Source organism: Dysidea avara, chromosome 11, assembly GCF_963678975.1.
Source record: "Dysidea avara chromosome 11, odDysAvar1.4, whole genome shotgun sequence".
Lineage (NCBI taxonomy): Eukaryota > Metazoa > Porifera > Demospongiae > Dictyoceratida > Dysideidae > Dysidea > Dysidea avara.
The window spans coordinates 19,653,976-19,675,618 of record NC_089282.1 but is presented as its reverse complement, the minus strand read 5'-3'; the positions used below and the strand labels follow the sequence as shown (position 1 = coordinate 19,675,618).

Genomic DNA, 21,643 nt, shown 5'->3' with positions numbered 1-21,643 from the left:
TACTATATGGTAAGCACTTTCTGAACTAATTTTGTGGTGTCTACAGAAAAGTGTTGATATGGGAAATTAATGCCTCAGTATGGTTTTGATGCTTGAAGAAGAAGACCACCAACCTGATTGAAGATAAAAGGCGTACAGGGCGTACACTTGTTGGAACCCCAAAAGGCACATCCCACCAATGAGTTTGTTATTGTGGCATAAAATGGTGACCATGCACTGCTTTGTTTGGGCTCTAGGCTTGCAACTATGGTCAGTGAGTGAGTGAAGCGAGTGAGGTGAGTGAGTGAGTGAGGTGAGTGAGTGAGAATTTCATGTTTTGGAGTTTTTTTAAAATTTCTATATCCGGTCACCGGTAAGTTTTTTCTTGTCTTTAATACTGTATTTCATGTTAGATGGACTAATATTATTCCGTAAAGGTGATTTTCATGATGTAAGATGTCTCTAGGATGATTTTTTTAAAGGCGGCATTTTAGACGGTGCACATCATTTTCGGGGAGATCCCTACTTAAACAGTACTACTGTATTGTTTGATAATTTTTTTGTCTGAGATTTAAGGACAAGAGAAAGTGCAATGCTCACTTAAGTGTAGGTCAAACACCTATTCTGTTGTTTTACATGCACTGTTTAAAGCAAATGGAAAACAAAATACAACATTGTAACTCTTCAATGCACCACATAAAAAATCACTTGTACATACATAATGTAATATAATTATATACTTTGCTATCTAGTACACAATTGCTAGGAGTATACAAGATACTGTACCTATTCTGCACGTAATGACTATAGTCTTTTTTGTGTGTTCAGCAGCCTCTTCATCTGAGAATAACAAACATGTTGTCGGTAAACTGACAAGTCTGAACAAAATTGAAGCAGAATTTGCAAAGATGACCACTAAAATCAAGCAAGCATTGCAGAAATACAACATAACTGTTGCTTTGCTGATTGAACAGCTTTGTGCTGTTTCTGCTGTTAATAGTAAAAAGGTACCAATATTAGATGAAGAAACTTTAAAAAAAATAAAATCTATTGATGAACTTTGGAGAAAACTAAGAAACTTTTGGAACATTTTTGATTATGATTTATTGATATTAGTCATTGATTTATGTGAATGTTCAGAAGCTCAAGAAATACTTGATAGCTTTCTAGCAAAAATTGATCTTTCTGCATTAGAAGATATTGGTCTAGTGCTTCACTACAAGATATACGAGGAAAAATTAACGCTACCTATTTTGAGGATAAAAGTCAATGCAGAAAAGTGCACACTTGATGTCAAGAAAAAAGTGAAACAAATTGTGTCTAAAAATTTTGATTTGCAGGAGTATGCACTTTATCTCAGAGGTATCAAAGAGGGCTGTTTTCAATTCATTTACCGCCTATCAGAGGAGTTGATGTCGTATTTGTTAGAGTTCAAAGTCACCAGTAGTATCATGTCTGATTTTGCAAGACACAAATATCATCTCCCTTCAGATTGATAATATGATACTAAATGTGCAGCATAAAATATCCAATGAGGTAGGTGATCACTTTCATGGCTTATATGTGTGCTTTAAATCCTATGGTATAAATCACATTGCTTCTGTACAAAGATGCATATTATAGCATGTAGAGAAATATGCACTTATATACCACAGCAGCATTACTATTATCATGTTTACATGTACTGTATATTGAAAATCGACAAAGATACACAAATGCATGCACTAAACTAAATTTTGCTGCATCAATCAAGACTTACTGTAGTGAGTTGCGTGACCAGGAAAACTAAAAAACACACACCCACAATAATGTGCATGACCACTACCATGACTTATTTATGTGTAGGGACTGTATTGTCCAAGCACTAGAATTATAATCAGTTTATTATCAGTCTTATCGCAAGATCTCAAATAAGCATAGGTTCACTTTATCATTCTTATTATCTCGGTGCTATCATCGTCATATTGTCATTGAATATATAACTGCTGTTTGTGGATTACTACTAGCACAGAAATTTTCTAGTACTGGCCTGCCTTCAACCCTAGCGGATTTTATTTACCAAGCAGACTATAACTTAAACATGTGGCCAGAGCACAACAGTACAGTAGTAGTGTCCTGTATAATTATATCTACTCAAAAACAGCCAAGCTGTAAAAAAAGGTGCGGCCCCTAAAAAGGCCAAGGTGAAAAAAGATGTGAAATCCAAGGTGGCGGCCAAGAAATGGCTGTGATGGTAGGTTAATGGTAAAAATTTTAATAACAACAATTCAGGTGAATTTGGTGCCGCTTTAGGGGCCGCACCTTTTTATACAGCTTGGCTGTTTTTGATTAGATATCACTTCTTTTTGTATTTGTATGCCCCAAAGCTGGCCATAGGCTGGCTTTGGGGCTTTTTTAACCTATCCTATTTCTATACCACAGGAAGAATAAAAAGACAGAGCAGATTTTTAATACTTCAACTGTTTTTGATTTTATCAGTAATTATATAAATATATTTATTACATGTCTATTATTCCCTACTGGATAACTTGTTCGCAGCTGATCTTTCTACTAAGGGAATTGAAATGTAGCTAAACTCTCTACAGGTTGATTGTTTGTAGCTGCACTCTCTACAGGGTGATTTGTTTGTAGAAGAACTCTCTACAGGATAGTTTCTTTGTCACTGAACTCTCTACAAGGTGACTTGTTTCTAGCTGGCTCTCTACAAGATGACTTCCTCTAGCTGATTTCTGTACAAGGTGACTTGTATCTAGCTGAACTATCTACAGGATGATCTGTTTGTAACTGAAATCTCTACAGGGTGACTTGCTCCTAGCTGATCTCTCTATAGGGTAACTTATTTCTAGCTGAACTCTCTACAGAGTGGGTTCTTTGTAGCTGAACTATCTACAAGATCACTTCTTCTAGCTGATCTCTCTATAGGGTGAGCTGATCTCTCTGTAGGGTGACTTTTATCTAGCTGAACACTCTACAGGGTGATTTGTTTGTAGCTGAACTCTCTACAGGGTAATTTATTTGCAGCTGAACTCTATGCAGGATGATTTGTTTGTAGCTGAACTCTCTACAGGGTGATCTGATCTCTCTACAGGGGGTGATTTGTTTGTAACTGATATCTCTACGGGTAGATTTGTTTGTAAGTGAACTCTCTACAAGGTGATTTGTTTGTAGCTGATTTCTCTACAGGGTAATTTGTTTGTAGCTTAACTCTCTACAAAGTGATTTGTTTGTAGCTGAACTCTCTACAGGGTGATGTGTTTCTAGCTGATCTCTCTACAGGGTGATTTTTTTTGGTAGCTGATCTCTCTACAGGGTGATTGTTTGTAGCTGATCTCTCTACAGGGTGATTTGGTTGTAGCTGATCTCTCTACAGTGGGTGATTTGTTTGTAGCTGAACTCACTGCAAGGTATTTTGTTTGTAGCTGATCTCTCTACAGGTTAATTTGTTTGTAGCTGAACTCACTGCAAGGTGATTTGTTTGTAGCTGGTCTCTCTACAGGGTGATGTGTTTGTAACTGAAGTCTCTACAGGGTGATTTGCTTGTAACTGAATTCCCTATATTGTGTCTAGTGTCTATATAGCTGATCTCTCTACAGGTTGATTTTTTTGTAGCTGAACTCTCTACTAGTGCTGTGAACCTGCAGAGTTTACTAAAACCGGTTATTGGAAGGTGAATAATTGGATATTGACCGGTTATTGTCCAGAGGCGTAGCTAAGGGGGGGCAAGGGGGGCATTTGCCCCCCCATCACTAGCTAAATGATTTTTTTTAACCTTCGTCACAAGTTTACCAGTATTAAACTGACACGCAAATGACTGTAAATTATGTACACTACTACGCGGTATCACCAGGGGTTGCTAGTGAATGCGCACACACAACATTCAATTCGCTCTTGAATTCATCGAACGAAAATATTAGAGACATACTTCTATATTTAGCCTAGATAACTCGCGTGATAGAACATTTTTGAATCTAAAAAGAGTGACCCGCTTCTCCGCGGCAGGAGTCACAACTCACAAGTGACAAAGGAGACCAGATGACGCTAAGAACCTACTGCCTACGTGATGATAAAGTGTTAGCTAAATAAATGTAGCTACCAAGTTTATTTTATCGAGTCAATCACACTGGACCTTTGTACGTATGGCAGTGCAGTCTGTTTTTACTTTGTCAGTCAGTCAGGTGGATCAGTCAAGCTTACAAGTTCTGATAGCAAGACAGGTGGGATTTCGTGCAATACATGGCTTTTGAATTTCGCCGAGTGAAGTGAGTGAATACGTCATCCTGTCAGCAGAGTGCTGGACTGCAGCACAGGCTGTGGCTAACGTAAAGTAACTTGTATTTGCACTGAAATATTAACTCTACCGGACTGTGGATGAATTTGTTGGAGTACAGTTGTGGCACGTGCAATGATGCTCGACGAATATAGCTACCTCGATTGGAAGCAGTCAGTGCTGAAGTAGTTACGTAGCTAGTTATTTAGGTTGTAATAATACAACACCGTATGTTGGCTAGCCCACCATTGGGTCATTAGCCGTTTTTGCAATCATGAATGAATTTGAGTGTTTTGTGGGGGCATGCCTGCCCCTCCATCACCTTCTGGCTAGCTACGCCCCTGTTATTGTCTGATTGTAAATTAGCAGACATTATGGAACTAAACATGCCTTTTGGAAGCCTTATGGTGGTACCAAAGTGACCATCAACATCCTGCCTTACAATAACAGCTATTACAAGCACATATTTACACATGCTTTGAGGTTATGTTGTGATGTTAACACTTGTCAGCAGGAATAATTTATGGTTTACCAAGTGGGTGGGCAAAACCGGTTAAAAGGCTTCTTAGCCAATAATTGGCTTGACCTAGACAATACCGGTTAATAACCAGTTTTTCCATACCGGTTCACAACACTACTCTCTACAGGGTGATTTGTTTGTAGCTGACCTCTCTACAGGGTGATTTGTTTGTAGCTGAACTCTCTACAGGGTGATTTGTTTGTAGCCAAACTCTCTACAGGGTGATTTGTTTGTAGCTGAACTCTCTACAGGGTGATTTGTTTGCAGCTGAACTCTCTACAGGGTGATTTGTTTGTAGCTGAACTCTCTACAGGGTGATTTGTTTGTAACTGAACTCTCTACAGGGTGATTTGTTTGTAACTGATCTCTCTACAGGGTGATTGTTTGTAGCTGATCTCTCTACAGGGTGATTTGGTTGTAGCTGATCTCTCTACAGTGGGTGATTTGTTTGTAACTGAAATCTCTACAGGTTGATTTGTTTGTAGCTGAAGTCTCTACACGATGTTTTGTTTGTAGCTGATCTCTCTACAGGGTGATTTGGTTGTAGCTGATCTCTCTACAGTTGGTGATTTGTTTGTAACTGAAATCTCTACAGGTTGATTTGTTTGTAACTGAAGTCTCTACACGGTGTTTTGTTTGTAGCTGATCTCTCTACAGGGTAATTTGTTTGTAGCTGAACTCACTGCAAGGTGATTTGTTTGTAGCTGATCTCTTTACAGGGTGATTTGCTTGTAACCGAATTCTCTATACTATGTCTAGTTTCTAGCTGATCTCTCTACAGGTTGATTTATTTGTAGCTGAACTTTCTACAGGGTGATTGGTTTGTAGCTGAACTGTCTACAGGATTGTTTCTTTGTCACTGAACTCTCTACAAGGTGACTTGCTTCTAGCTGATCTCTGTAGACGGTGACTTCTTCTAGCTGATCTCTCTACAAGGTGACTTGTATAGCTGAACTCTCTACAGGGTGATCTGTTCCTAGCTGAACTCTCTACAGGTGATTTGTTTGCAGCTGAACTCTCTTACATGGTGGTTTCTTTGTAGCTGAACTCTCTACAAGGTGACTTCTTCTAGCTGATCTCTCTACAAGATGCCTTGTTTCTAACTGAACTCTCTACAGTGTGATCTGTTCATAGCGGAACTTTCTACTGGGTGATTTGTTTGCAGCTGGACACTTTGCATGATTGTTTCTTTGTAACTGAACTCTCTACAAGGTAACTGCTTCTAGCTGATCTCTCTACAGGGCAATTTGTTTGAGCTGAACTCTCTATATGATGGTTTCCTTGTAGCTGAACTCTCTATTAGGTACCTTCTTCTGGCTGATCTGACTACAGGGTGACTTGTTTGTAGCTGAATTCCCTACAGAATAACTTGCAATGTAATATAATTGAGTAAATTATAAATGCAGCTGAATGCTTTATTATGGTGACTGTTCTATTAGAGTATCTCGATCTCGCATTTGCTACACGTAGTTGCCTTTCGAATCATAACTCAGTGGTTTGTAATCCGATTCTTCTGTACTACTGCAAGGAGTACAGAAGAACCAACGATCCAAACATTGCAGCATAACTTGATGGTTGTTGTCCATGTGTTTAGCAATATCATTAATGGTAATGAATAGTTGAGACTCACAGCAGTGTTTGGATCTGAAACCAAACTGGCTTTCTGATAGGATGTTTTGGTCTTCTAAATGCTTCATAATTTGGCTTACTAAAATATGTTCCATTGTTTTGCAGACTACAGATGTGAGTGAAATAGGACGATAGTTTCTTGGGTCAGATTTTGTGCCTTTTTTAAATATTGGAGTAGCATAGGCATGTTTCCATTCAGATGGAATGGTACCAGACTTTACTGATTGTTTAAAGATGTGAGTTAACATAGGAGAGATTTCGGTTGCTGTAGTTTTCAGTACGTATGGATGAATGGAATCTGGTCCAGGAGATTTGGATGAATCACAGTTGGATAATAAGTTGTAGACTCCTTGCTCAGTAATCTCAAACATTGGCACAGATGGAAATAGTGATGGCCCTTTATCAGGGATGGTGGAAGTATCCTCGGTTGTAAATACAGATTTGAAATGTTGGTTTAAGATGTTGGCTTTATCAAATGGATCTGTCACGGTATGGACACTCTGTGGATCTTTTAAAGTGCTAATGCCACAGTTTCCTTGTTTTCGAGTTTTTAAGTAGTGCCACAATCGCTTTTTATTATTGGATGCTGAAATCAGGTTTGTTACATAAGATTTGTGTTGATGTTTAAGTTTATGATCCACCTCCTTCTGTAATGATTTATATTCTAACCAATCGTTTTCACGATGGTGGCGTCGTGCTTGGTTGTATACTCTTTGCTTTTTTAGTATTAATCGCTTTAAAGTAGTAGACATCCATGGTAAATGAGTCCTTGTGCTTAATACTTTGGTAGGAGTATGATCCTTGATGATTTGTTGTAGGTTTTGTGCAAAGAACATCCAGTTTTCATCTAGGTTTTGAGGTGTAGAGTTATTTAACTCAAAGTAAATATGTGATAGTTCTGACAGTTTTTCTCTGATTGTATCCCAGTCAGCTGACTTGTAGAGGTAGATGGTTCAGGGATGTTGTTTAATCATACGTGTCGGAGTTTGGACAGATAATATGACTGCATCATGATCACTAAAACCAGGAACTGGCTCACAAGACAACACAGAATCTGGGTGAGTGGTGAAGCATAAATCTAATGTATTATTACCTAGAGTTGGAAAAGTGACTAGTTGAGACATCTGGGTATCTTCAGCTAAAGTAATGAGTTTTTCACGGAAGTGACATGACACATATGAGTCTGTTAAAGTACTGTGTTTCCAGTCAATGCCTGGGCAGTTGAAATCACCACCAAGAATGAATCGGATACGAGGGTATTTCTGGTTGATTACATCTACAGAGGATTGCAAGTCCTCAAGTACTGTGTCGGTTGAATGGGGGGACAATAAAAAGAACCAACGATTACATCATTGTTCTTGCCAACATGAACATATGTCCACACAATTTCAATAGGTGAGTTAGTGTCTATTTGTGAGGAGTGAACAGTGTTATTGACTGAAACAAATACACCGCCACCATAGTTGTTTCTGTCTTTCCTGTAAGTGTGAAAGTTGTTTGGAAATATTTCTGAATTTCGAATAGTTTCAGTAAGGTTTGCCTGGTAGGCGTGAAAACTAATAGTTTTTTTTATTCATAAAAGTCGATCGCGTAATTGTGACATAGGTTGGGTTTTGTGTCATATCTCGATGGCCTTTAACTGGATTCCTTTCAAACCACAAAAAGGCACTCCTACGATAGTTACTCCATCTACATAGCAATTTTCAGCTCATTCCTTCAAGCGGTTTACCCTGTGGGTGTGACAGACCTTCGACCTTATTTTACGCAAATAATCGGTCATAACTCTGTGAATGTTCATCAGATTCCTACCAAACTTGGTACTGAGATTCGCCTTAATGAGCCCTTTAAGTGTGCCAAAGTTCAGCCCGATCCAAGCACGCATTCGTGTTTTATTGCAGATTTTGCAAAGTGTGCGAAAAGAAGTAGAAGAATAACACGAAGAAAAAAAACCCAAACTTTGGCCGCTCGTATCTCGGAAATGGCTGGAGTGATTTTCTTCAAATTTGGTATGTGGACTCCCCTACCTAGCCGGCATTTCTGTAGCAACTTTGGTTTCAATTGGATAAGGAATCACGGAGCTACAAAGGTGTGAAAATCGCGTTTACTTTCTTCCTGTAAATATACTCACGGTGTGGCACGCTGGCTTCTTGGGCCGCACGACACACTACCATGTGTCTTGATCATAGAAAGTCCTTGCAGTAGTACAGAAGAACCGGATTACAAACCACTGAGTTATGATTCCAAAGCCAACTACGTGTAGCATATGCGAGATTGAGATACTCTAATAGAACAGTCACCCTAATAGAGCATTCAGCTACGTTTATAATTTACTCCATTATAGAATTACATTACATTGCAAATTATTCTGTAGGGAGTTCAGCTACAAACAAGTCACCCTGTAGTCAGATCAGCTAGAAGAAGGTACCTAATAGAGAGTTCAGCTACAAAGAAACCATCATGTAGAGAGTTCAGCTGCAAACAAATCACACTGTAGATAATTCAGCTACAAACAAATTGCCCTGTAGAGAGATCAGCTAGAAGAAGTTATCTTGTAGAGAGTTCAGCTATAAACAAGTCATCCGGTAGAGAGATCAGCTAGAAGGATCACCTTGTAGAGAGTTCAGCTATAAAGAAATCACCCTGCTTCATCTTTTCTTCTTCCTGTGATAAAGAAAAAAAATGATACGTTAAAAAGCCCTAGCTTTTGGGTATACAAATACAAAAAGAAGTGAAATCTAATCCAAAACAGCCAAGCTTTAAAAAGAGTGCGGCCCTGAGAAAGGCTATGGTGAAAAAAGATGTGAAATCCAAGGTGGTGGCCAAGAATGGCTGTGATGGTAGGTTAATGTTAAAAATTTTAATAATGACAATTCAGGTGAATTTGGTGCCGCTTGGTCTTGGCACAAAATTCACCTGAATTGTCGTTATTAAAATTTTTACCATTAACCTACCATCACAGTCATTTCTTGGCCGCCACCTTGGATTTCACATCGTTTTTCACCATAGCCTTTCTGAGGGCCACACTCTTTTTTTACAGCTTGGCTGTTTTGGATTAGATTATTCTTTCCAGAATTTCCCAAAATTTTCTCCTATTATTCTTCATTTATTCTTGTATCTAGCCTATTATTCCCCAATAATGCTCACTTAGTTTCTGTAGCTATAGTCACTTAATTCTGAAGATGCTGATATCAGTAGTTTTGTGACTTTTGTCAGAATTAATTAATTAATAGCTAGCCATAAATGAAGCATTCTACCTTATACACAATGGTTATGGTTATAGTCATTATAACAGACGTAAAATAGCTATCAGGAGTAATAACAAAAGAGTTTTCAATTGCATAACTGCATGCTAAGTTTAGTGGATGATGATATCAATATGTTTGTTGAAGGACTTAAAGAAGATACACTGGTATAAGATTTACAAATTTCAGAATTGTAGATAATCATGCAGTTAAAACCCTGATGCTGTCTCCAGATTGTTAACATGAAATGATATGACTGATTTGAGCGTTTTGTTAGAGCATATTGATCTTTTAGAGGTTTTTCAGCTCCTTTCAGCCAGCACTCGCATAATAATGCCAGCCATCTATCATTCTTAGTAGTTTAGTACTTTCTTCTAGCTAATCAAGAATAGGCACGCCCCTTAATTCCACTGATTATTCCCGTGGAATTCTGATAATTCTTAAATTATGCCTGTAACCATCCTATTATTCTGGAATTATTCTCATGAAATTGGTGACCTATTATTCTCAAAATTGTGCCGGAATATTAGGCTCAGGCCTAGGCACAGGTAGCAAGAGAGGGATGTGGTCTGTATATCGTATACTCAGCAACAAATAGTCAAGGATGTTCTGCTCAATTGTGAAGAATCAATGGCACAATATTGAGCCGGACTCATTGATAGTATGAGAATAATTGGGACACACATTTCCATTGAGTGGCCTGTAAAACAACAGGTCAGAAATTAAAATTAAAAAAAAACAAAAAAAACAATCAAAAACATGAACAAGCATTTTAAACCACAAACACATCATTGTTGAACAATTATATCACTGATTATGTTGGTATAATCAATTGTAAACACCAAGTACACTGATATCTCAGTTGTAAGAAAGGACAATATTAAGCTATAATTTACAGTAAAACTTGGCTATTCTGGTCACCCCTGGACTAAAAATTGTCCTGACCTGGAGACTACAGCAAGCATGTCACTTTTTACACAAATGAAATATTTGGGGATTTCATAAATTCAGTCATTTAGACCACTGCCAGTCAGTTTGCAGCCATGAATGAGTACCTTTTTCATACAGGCATTACACATTCACTTACCTAAAATGTGTTTTATTTTCCACCTGCAGCCAAAGTTCCTGGGACCTCTGGTGACAGAGGTGGCAAGACAAGATGTATTTGGTCTGTACACCTTGTTAAAAAATCCTGCCATGAGATAAAGATTTTAAAACTTGTGACAATTGCAATTACTTGATTTGGTCATACATCAAATATAGGTCACTTTCACATCATACCAATTGTAAACTATCGCTACAGATTTTTAGAGCTGTACTGATACCACATTTTACGGCCAATACTGATATCTGATAGTTTTTCTATTTCCGATATAGGTTTTCTAATAAACCAATATTAAATATTTAGCTGATACTTGAGAAGTGATATTTATTATTGTGATAATAGGATTACACAGCATAACCACTACGGCTGTGTTGAATTTTCTAAAATTCCTAACCAGTGATTGTTCACAAAGTGTTTTCTTCAAACTTGTCTGTTTTTGGTCAGTGCACGAGGTCAAAGCAGCATCACAGATTGAAAATGTATCACCAAAAAAGTGGTACAAAAACCCTCAAAAAAAATATATATATATATATGACCGCTTTTAGAATTAAAATTCATAGTAGTCAAGAATCTTACCACTTGTCTACAAAGTCACTTGTGCAAGTAAAGTGCTTTTGATAGTACTTAAAGTATTTTTACTAGTACATACACTACTCAAGTGAAGTATCTGTACTATAGGCTTGCAATTGACCAACACTGATACTTGTAATATCGGTACTGATATCGTTATAATATTGGTATCGGTACAGCCCTATAGATTTTACACATAAACCAACAGTCTCGTATATCTCGTTCTTAATACTCTTTGTGGTGTAAATGTTCTGCTGAATACACTAACATTCAACAGGTAAGAATTTAATAGTTTCCTTTCAAAGTTAAAGCAGCATTTATTTAAAAGATACCAGAGGTACCTTATTATGCAGGTGGCTATAGTAGGCATGGTGCATCACTTTTTATACACTTATATACACTGTAAATTCAAATGGGTACAAATGACCCAAATTTTTGGGTTGTTTTACCTGCAATTCAAATGACCGATTTTTTGGTAATAATGACCCAAGGATGTATTGGTTTTTTTTAACTTTGTAAGATACAGTCATATTACCCAGATGCTCTATAGTCTCTTCAACCTCTAGCCAGGTGTTTGAAATAACCTTGCCATCATGGTCATTTTAACCATCTGTGGTAAAATTAACCGATGTCACAAAAGATTTGTTTAATTGTTTGTTTGTTTGCATTAATTAACAAGTCAGTCATCATTAGTAATAACATACATTAATCTATCTTTAACACATATTCACAATAATTGTTACATACTGCATTTTAATGCTTTAAACATACCTGCTCTTATAGAGGTTTCAAATTGTATTTAAAACCTATGTTCTCCATGTTCACTTTTGATTGTGGGATGTAACACAACTGTTATAACGGCCAGTGTACTGTAAATTTAACCATGTAGCTGGTCATCTAAACTTTACTTTAGTAGACTTGACATTTCACACTCAAATCACCAAAATATGTTATTTCAACATCCTAAGTGAACAGTTGTATTGACCTTCCGTGGTTATTTTGACTGATTTAGTTCAAATACCTACTCTGGTTACAACCACTTTTAGATGGTCATTTTAACTACATAAATTCAGTATCTAGTGTGAATGAGTACTTTTTCATACAAACATTAAATACTTCTACCTGCAGCCAAAGTTCCTGGGACTTCTGATGATGCAAGATGTGGTCCATACACTTAGTTGACAATCCTACCATTAGATATTTTTGCTTTATATAGAGGTGCTGTTTAGCAACAAAGTAGTTTTCAGCTTGATCTCACGTTTGCATTGTACAGATCATGTATGTAGTGTAAATGTGGCTGTGGATTAATATTTATCACTTTACATAATGGCTTGATTATAACCTCCACAGCATAAATCATCAAGTATGCCAGTATTCTAGACTCTTAACCATTAAGCTTCATTAGTGGTGCCAGTATGCCATTTCAAATCATGCCACACCACACCAATGAAAGAATATGACAGATGCTTATTACTTGTACTACAGCTTGCCACAGCTTAATTCTATCCCAAGACTTGAACTCCATTTTTAGCAAGTCAATTTAAACCGCATATCAAATGTGTTATTTGAGATGTTGTGGGGACTTTCCAAGAGTTATAATATGGTAATTGTCAGCCAATTGTATCTGTTCCTTAGTTTTTGTTCAACAATGTGATACATGTAACAGCTGATGGTAGGCAAGGAACATGATGGTAGGGCAAATTATCGACTACTGGCTACACCTTTGCCTTACCTAGTTTATTTTATTTATTGTATTAAAATAATGTACAAAAGAGTAGTGTCATACGTGTCTATGTGTGTGTATAGTTAGGTAAAGTACTATAGTTAGTTTGCAGGCTATGTCTAGTAATGTCTGGCATCGCACTTAAAAGTTCAGGGAGGTGATTACAAATCTTTACAGTGTCCGGGCAAAATAAATTCAGATGACAGTTGACTCTAGTAGTACCGACAGTTCCAGGAAGAGGGGAGGAGTACATAGGAGCATGTGCTCCCCTCCCACTCCCCAAATTAAAAGTCTAGATACTCTAATAGAGCAGTCAGTCAAATACTCTAACAGAACAGTTACCACACAAAATGCTATGCCTGTTCTGTGTGGTCAACATAATAAAATTGAAAAGGTACAAAGGCATGTTGCAAGGTTTGTTACAAATAACTACAATGATGCAACTGTTACTTCCATGCTGGAAACTTGGACTGACCTTCCTTTGAGAATAGGTGAAAAGAACTTAGAGTAATAACATTTCAATAGAGGCTCTGGTCTCATCCACTAGTTGGTTTTACTATACTCTGATGCCCTTGTCTAAATAATGGTTATGATATTAATGACTATGTATTTAGCTATTGCACATCCATGGTTAATATTTGCTCGGTATTAAATATTCACTATACTTATTGGGCCTGAGGCTCATGCTCTATACTAAAAATCAGAATCTTGGCATCAATTGTTCTGTACAATGGTAAGATACTACTAGGGAAATGTTCAGGGTGAAGATGTATTGGTTAAAAGTTATTGAATATTATTATATTGATTAGAGTGCTGACTGCTCTATAGGAAATTAGACTTGATTTTTAATGTCTGTGAATTGTGATATCCTTTTGGTTTGCTTCAAATTTCCATCTCCTCTATATACCTTTTTATTGATCCTATGTGACCTAGAAAATTTGCGGGCTTTGTCAATCCAGTGTAGACCTGAGTCAAACATGCTCAAATTTTTACCCAAAATGCTTCCACCTATTATGCTCATCAATGCTCCCATTATGTTTGTACTATGCTCCTAGATTAGCTTTTTGTATGTTTGATTTTGTAGCACTGTGGGTAAAGTGTAAACCAAGTGTAAAGCTAAAGGTGCTAAAAGTGGCCAAGGATACTTGTAGTTTCTTGGACGTGCCTTTTTTACAGCGAATGTGTACATGTTTATGGGGCTGACAGTACTTCCTTATACTGTGTAAGATAAACATTGTAAGAAGTAAACAGAATTCTAGACATTTTACATTTGCTTTGATTTTGTATATATCTAGAGATGGAGATGCTTGCACAGACACAAGATACGAGATACGTAATTGAAGGCTGTGACACAAAATTATATCCACTAGGCCTAATATCCACTGATTATGCTGGCATAATGTTGAGCATAATAGGTGCCTGAAAGCATTGAACATAATAATAAAATAATAAGCAGAACACTTGTGCTATACTATAAGTTGCTTTTCAGATATGGTTTAATAGAATAGTCAGAAACTCTAATGGAACAATCAGACAGCTGACTATTCTATTAGAGTAGTAGACATAGGAACTGAGGCATAAATGTTGAGCATAATAGGCATTGAGCACCACTAAAAAACATACATCACTAAAAGGCATAATTGGCAGGTCCCTAGACACAATGTTAGTGAATGCAAACAATGTTACCTACATGCTACAGCACTGTGGTATTATAATATTGTGAATTTAATTGATTAGCTTATTAATAATCTTACCTTGATGTAATATTGCTTACACAGGATGAAGTGTTTGTGTGGCTTATGCAGCCAAATTTGGATGTAGACTCAGGTGAGCATATTATAATAATTACTTTATTTTTGGATGTAAAAAACGCTTTGCAATATGTGTACAGTGGGAGAAATTAATGTTAACAGCTTCTCACCGTCTAACTAGCTGATTGGCTGGCCAGCCAGTTGAATGGTGCCAGCCAGGAAACTTATAAAAGTGACTTAGTGCATGTCCTGACTCAATAAAACAAACAAACAAACAAACACTACCTTCATTTCAAAGTCCACAGCTTAACTCTGGTTCAACTTCACAAAATATAAACCCACAATTGATCCTGTGAAGTGTCATTATTATAGCAAAGGAGATAACATAGTTTTGTTAAAAATCTGAATAATTTCTGGGAATTCCTGGAAGCAATTAACGAGAAATGAAGGTAATATACTCCCTCCTAGGAGGGATATACTTTGATATACTGTCTCTGTTTTTCGTTAATGCATTCCTGAGCACTGTTAGCAATGGCATTTGTACACCTTTTCTTCCCTTTGAAGTGAGGTGTTGAAGTGGTACATATATACCGTGGATCTGAACCTCAGTTATTAAACACCCTGCTTATCCAATATTACTGCCAAAATGACTGCTCTATTAAAGTATTTTGTCCTTAGTGTGCTCTCTATTAGAGTAAATGACTGTTCTAATAATATAGTTGAATGAAGCTCTGTATATAAATCACTGGACTTCAGTTATCTGCTTATCTGAACACCTTTGTCTAACGATAGGAATGAAAATAACTGAGGATCCACTTTACATAATTAATAGCTAAAATAATAATAAATACAGTGGAACCTCAGTTATTCAAACTCTTTCGGACCAGGGATGGTCCATGAGTCTGTAAAGTCCATATCTCTGAAATTGTACATAAATAACTGTAAAATAGAGTTTTTTTAATATCAGTATTTTCAACTACCCTAATAAAACAATCACTACTCTAATAGAGCAGTCATTTCCATATTTCAGTTAACTGAGAATCCGGATAAGTGGAGTCCGGATAACAGAGGTTCCGCTGTATTTGCCACATTGATGCATCTTACAGTAGTAAAGTCAGCAGCTAAGCACACTTGGACACTTAAGAATTTTGACCAACATTTGTAGCTAGCTATTCATGTAAAGGTTTTTGTGTAAAAATTGTTTAACTTTTTGCGTGCGAAAATTATTTTACAACGGAAAAAGCAGATTACAGCAGATTTGTATTAATTTTGTGTTATTGTTATGTACAGCACATTGTACATATGGCATAGCACTAAAATCTAACTGCTTGTTCCTATATAACTGCATACTACACAGGTATAATTAACGTAGTTGCTTAACCACTGCATGAATACTAGTATATTACATTTTGAAAATGAAGTGGGGATCTAAGGATAAGAAAAGATTATCTAATCCAAAACAGCCAAGATGTAAAAAAAGAGTGTGGCCCTTGAAAAGGCTATGGTGAAAAAAATGTGAAATCCAAGGTGGCGGCCGAGAAATGGCTGTGATGGTAGGTTAATGGTAAAATTTTAATAATGATAATTCAGGTGAATTTGGTGCCACTTGGTCTTGGCACAAAATTCACCTGAATTGTCGTTATTAAAATTTTTACCATTAACCTACCATCACAGCCATTTCTTGGCTGCCACCTTTGATTTCACATCTTTTTTCACCATAGCCTTTTTGAGGGCCGCACTCTTTTTTACAACTTGGCTGTTTTGGATTAGATTTCACTTCTTTTTGTATTTGTATACACCAAAGCCGGCCTATGACCGGCTTTGTGGCTTTTTTAACTCATATTTTTTTCTTTACCACAGGAAAAAGAAAAGATGAAGCAGATGTTAATTACTTTAAATATTTCTAGTTTTATTATTAAATGTTAAATTATATATATATATATATATATCTATAAGAGTTCAACTACAAAGAAACCATCCTGTAGAGAATTCAGCTACAAACATATCATCCTGTAGAAAGATAAGCTAGAAGAAGTTACCTTGTAGAGAGTTCAGCTACAAAGAACCATTCTGTAAAGAGCTCAGCTGCAAACAAATCACTTGTACAGAATTCAGCTACAAAAAAATCATTCTGTAGAGAGATCAGCTAGAAGAAGTTACCTTGTAGATAGTTCAGCTATAAACAAATCACCCTGTGGAGAGGTCAGCTAGAAGAAGTTACTTTGTACATAGTTCAGCTACAAACAATTCAGTAACTTCTTCTAGCTGATCTCTCTACAGAGTGATTTTTTTGTAGCTGGATTCTGTACAAGTGATTTGTTTGCAGCTGAGCTCTTTACAGAATGGTTCTTTGTAGCTGAACTCTCTCTACAAGGTAGCTTCTTCTAGCTGATCGTTCTACAGGGTGATATGTTTGTAGCTGAATTCTCTACAGGGTGCTTTGTTTGCAGCTGAACTATCTACATGGTGGTTTCTTTGTAGCTGAACTCTCTTCAAGGTGACTTCTTGTAGCTGAACTCTCTACAGAATGATCTTTTCGTAGCTGAACTCTCTGCAGATGATTTGTTTGCAGCTGAACTCTCTACATGGTGGTTTCTTTGTAACTGAACTATCTACAAGTTGACTTCTTCTAGTTGATCTCTCTACAGGGTGATTTGTTTGTAGTTAAATTTTGTACAGGTGATTTGTTTGCAGCTGAGCTCTTTACAGAATGGTTTCTCTGTAACTGAACTGACTACAAGGTGACTTCTTCCAGCTGATCTCTCTACAGGGTGATTTGTTTGTAGCTGAACTCTCTTCAAGGTGACTTCTTGTAGCTGAACTCTCTACAGAATGATCTTTTCGTAGCTGAACTCTTTACAGATGATTTGTTTGCAGCTGAACTCTCTACATGGTGGTTTCTTTGTAACTGAACTGTCTACAAGTTGCCTTCTTCTAGTTGATCTCTCCACAGGGTGATGTGTTTGTAGTTGATTTTTGTACAGGTTATTTGTTTGCAGCTGAGCTCTTTACAGAATGGTTTCTTTGTAACTGAACTCTCTACAAGGTGACTTCTTCCAGCTGATCTCTCTACAGGGTGATTTGTTTGCAGCTGAATTCTCTACAAGGTAACTTCTTCTAGCTGATGTCTCTACAGGGTCACTTCTTTTTAGTTAAACTCTCTACATAATGGTTTCTTTGTAGCTGAACTCTCTACATGGTAACCTCTTCTAGCTGATGTCTCTACAGGGTCACTAGTTTGTAGTAGCTGAACTCTGACATGATGGTTTCTTTGTAGCTGAACTCTTTACAAGGTAACTTTTAGCTGATGTCTCCACATGGTCACTAGTTTGTAGTTGAACTCCCTACACGGTGGTTTCTTTGTAACTGAACTCTCTACAAGGTGACTTCTTCTAACTTATCTTTTTACAGAGTGATTTGTTTGTAGCTGAACTCTCTACAAGGTAACTTCTTCTAGCTGATCTCTGTACAGGGTTAATTGTTTGTAGCTGTACTCTCTATAAGGTAACTTCTTTTAGCTGTTCTCTCTGCAGGGTGAATTGTTTGTAGCTGAACTCTCTACAGGGTGATTTGTTTGTAACTGATCTCTATACAGCTTATTTATTTCTAACTGATCTCTTGAATTCTCTTCAAGGTGACTGCTCTATTAAGATAACTGCTTAATTAGAGTATCTCGATCTCGCACTTGCTACACCAAGTTGGATTTTGTGTTATAACTCTGTGGCTTTAAGTCTGATTCTTCTACACCACTGAAGAGCCTTTCTAAGATGATTACTCCATCTGTACAGCGATTTTCAAAGCATTACCCCAAGCAGTTTTTCTGGTAGGCCTGGAAAGTAGTTGTTTTTTTATTAGCTAATCTCAATTGCATAATTGTTAGGTGGGGTCTATTCTATGGAATGGAATGGAACAGAATGAAATGAAGAACTAAACTACAGAATGGAATGCTTTCTCAAATTGAAGCTTGCAACGTGCCATTGCTGAAACTGCCCTTACAAGTTATCAGTGGCACCCCCAGTAAGTGATTAACATAAGATAAAAAGAATTAAATGATTGATTGTGGGTTCATGTTGGTTGTCATTAGTAATGAAGTATTGATTGTGGGATGAGCTGTATCAGGGATGTTCATCCATGGTTCATCTACGGATATATCAAGAAGGGCACTTTATATGAGCTGTTTGCTTGTATTGACTTTAGAAAACAGTCTGGGCCAGCTTTTCAAGTCATATATCAGTGTACAAATAAAGCAAGCAGTAAGACACTGGTAACAGGAAAGAGCCAGCTGAATTAAAACTTGAAGAATTTTGTGCAGTGTGTGAGGAGCAAACATTTTGGCAGATGGCAAGGAGGCTATATTCTGCAAACATCACTGAAGTGTATGTATGGAGTTATTAACAGCCGGTGTAGTGGACTAATGCAGTGTTCAATAGTGAGCTGATTTTTTCTGTTGCACAAATTCAAGGATGTGTCTGACTGCTAGCCTTGAATCAGGCTAAATGCTAAAACCGGCTCCAATATCAACCGGATCTCAATTATAAGCCTTATAAGCATGTGAAATCATGCCCATAGCCACCAGGCAAATGTAATTTGGACCGAGATGTGTGTGTGTGTATGTGTGTGTGTGTAATTTCAATGTATCTAGTCAGACCTGAAATGGAACACTCACATTAATTACATACCATCTAAGAATCTTAGGATTCTTAAGTGTAACATTTCACATGCTTCACTTCGAACAAAACACTGTTTGTGTATTTTCAAGTGATTCCAAGTCTAGCTGGTCCATAGTGTTGGGAGTAACGCGTTACGTAATATTATTACTTTTGTGGTAACAAAGTAATATAACGAAATACGCTATAAAAACAGGTAATATAACGCAAGCTACTTTACTTACAAATGTAACGTGTTACCTAAATAATATAGTTACTGTAACGAGTCTAATATTACGTAATATTATTATACAAGTAACGAAGTTACTCATCTCGTTAGTTATCGTCTGAGTAACGCCTAGCCACAACGAAGTAACGAGGCCTACTGAATGAAGCTTATTCACCAGCTTCTTACTTATAACCAAGATTTGCGCATTGTCCAACAACGCAATCATGTCACGTAGTTTCACACGTGACAGCTTAAGACTGCGGACACAAAGTAATATAATATGTAATATTATTACAGTTACTTTATTTTATGGGTAATATGTAACTGTAACTAAATAGTTCAGTTCCAAGTAATATGTAATATGTAACTAGTTACTTTTACAAAGTTACTTGCCCAACACTGCTGGTCCATGACATTACAATGGGATCACATGTATTTGTTACAGTGCGGGCTGCTCTGTGTTGGATCCACCATAGGGTTGAGATTTCAAGGTAGACTGCCAATGTACTGACACTGTTGTCGCATATTTAAGTGGAGGACAAATGAATACAGTAATGCTAGATTATTTATGTATACAAATGTTTCATAATGAAATTGATATCCCATTTTGATTTGTACCTCCACTTTGAAACATATTCAAGAACAAGAGTTACCACCGTTTAAATCTCCAACCACTGTCGTTAATTAACCAAGATGTCACCAGTCTTTGTTTTTTCCATCTACAGTTTTGCCTTGGAACAATAATTATCTCAAGGCTCTAATTATTATCTGTAATTCACCTTATTGTAGTTGTACTAATTTTATCGATTTGTCTGTATGTTTTCTTCATTTTCCTTTGAAGTTGTACAGTATAATTAGGTAAACAAAGATAAATTTTCTCTCCCGTCTTATTCTAGGATTTGTACTAAGAAAAATTTAATTATTTGTTTACAGGCTCAAAATTGAGAAAATATAAAGAAAGTCAATTAATATTATCCAGTCAGTTTGCTTTTGAATATTTAACGTCTCTAACTGCAACAAAAATTCGATAAATCCATGCATCTCATTGCTGGTCATCTAAACATTGTGAAAGTGATACCTCACCCAATCAACCATATATTCTGTTTATTAGACTGAATAAAGTCATGATCACCTAGCTGTTTCCTGTCACCAGTAACTTTCTAGTTAATTTCTATGTGGATATTATGCTCCGAAACTGAAGAAATTGAGTGGTCTTCTAAACTATTTATCTTGTCAAGATCAGCAGAAACAACTGACATCCAATCCACAGCTACTGTATTGTAGTAACAAAATTTGCCTTGGTCATGCAATAAATGAATTGAAGAAACCTGCTTTATATATCAGGTAGTAGAACAATCACTGCATGAGACAGCTATTAATATTAATTATTATCCTATTCCATTTTCCTGGGGGCTCCACTGATAAAATGCAATTTCAGCAATGATAACGGCTAGCCAAGCTGCAAGTTTTGATTCAGAAACATTCCATTCTGTAAAATAGACCCCATCCCGGATTCAACTCACTACTCAGGCTGAGATATCTAGCTTTAGTCCACTACTCTGTTAATGAATCATTGATGTTCACACAATATAGCCTCCTTGAGGTATCTGAGTGTTTGCTCCTCACACACTGTACAAAATTCCTTTAGATTCTGCTTAGACTGAGTTGATTCAGCTTATCACCATACTCGTTTCCTGGCGTACTGTAGCTACATACTGACTTATGCTGATTAGAAAGGCTGAGCCCTAGACTGTACATTCTAAAGCAAAAACAACTCACGTACTAGTAAAAACAAGTCATGCGTTAAGTTCCCTACTTGATACATCTGAAGATGAACACACTGAGTTGGCTATTCCCACAATTAGTGCTTCGTTACTAATGACAACCAACAAGAACCCACAATTGATCCTTAAATTTGTTTTATCTTTCTTGGGGTGCATTTGATTACCTGCTGGAAGTGCCACCGATAACTTGTACAGCAA

General features: G+C 36.9%; 1 protein-coding gene across 1 annotated transcript in view; it reads left to right on the top strand.

Moving 5' to 3' along the window:
- The first annotated feature begins 1,183 nt into the window (after positions 1 to 1,183).
- Positions 1,184 to 21,643, top strand: part of LOC136237947 (uncharacterized) — a 36,618-nt gene continuing 16,158 nt past the window's right edge. Inside the window, exons 1-2 of the mRNA XM_066028234.1 lie at positions 1,184 to 1,515; positions 14,814 to 14,862. Of these exons, the coding sequence (XP_065884306.1) occupies positions 1,480 to 1,515; positions 14,814 to 14,862 (85 nt within the window). The 5' untranslated portion in view covers positions 1,184 to 1,479. The remainder of the gene's footprint in view (positions 1,516 to 14,813; positions 14,863 to 21,643) is intronic.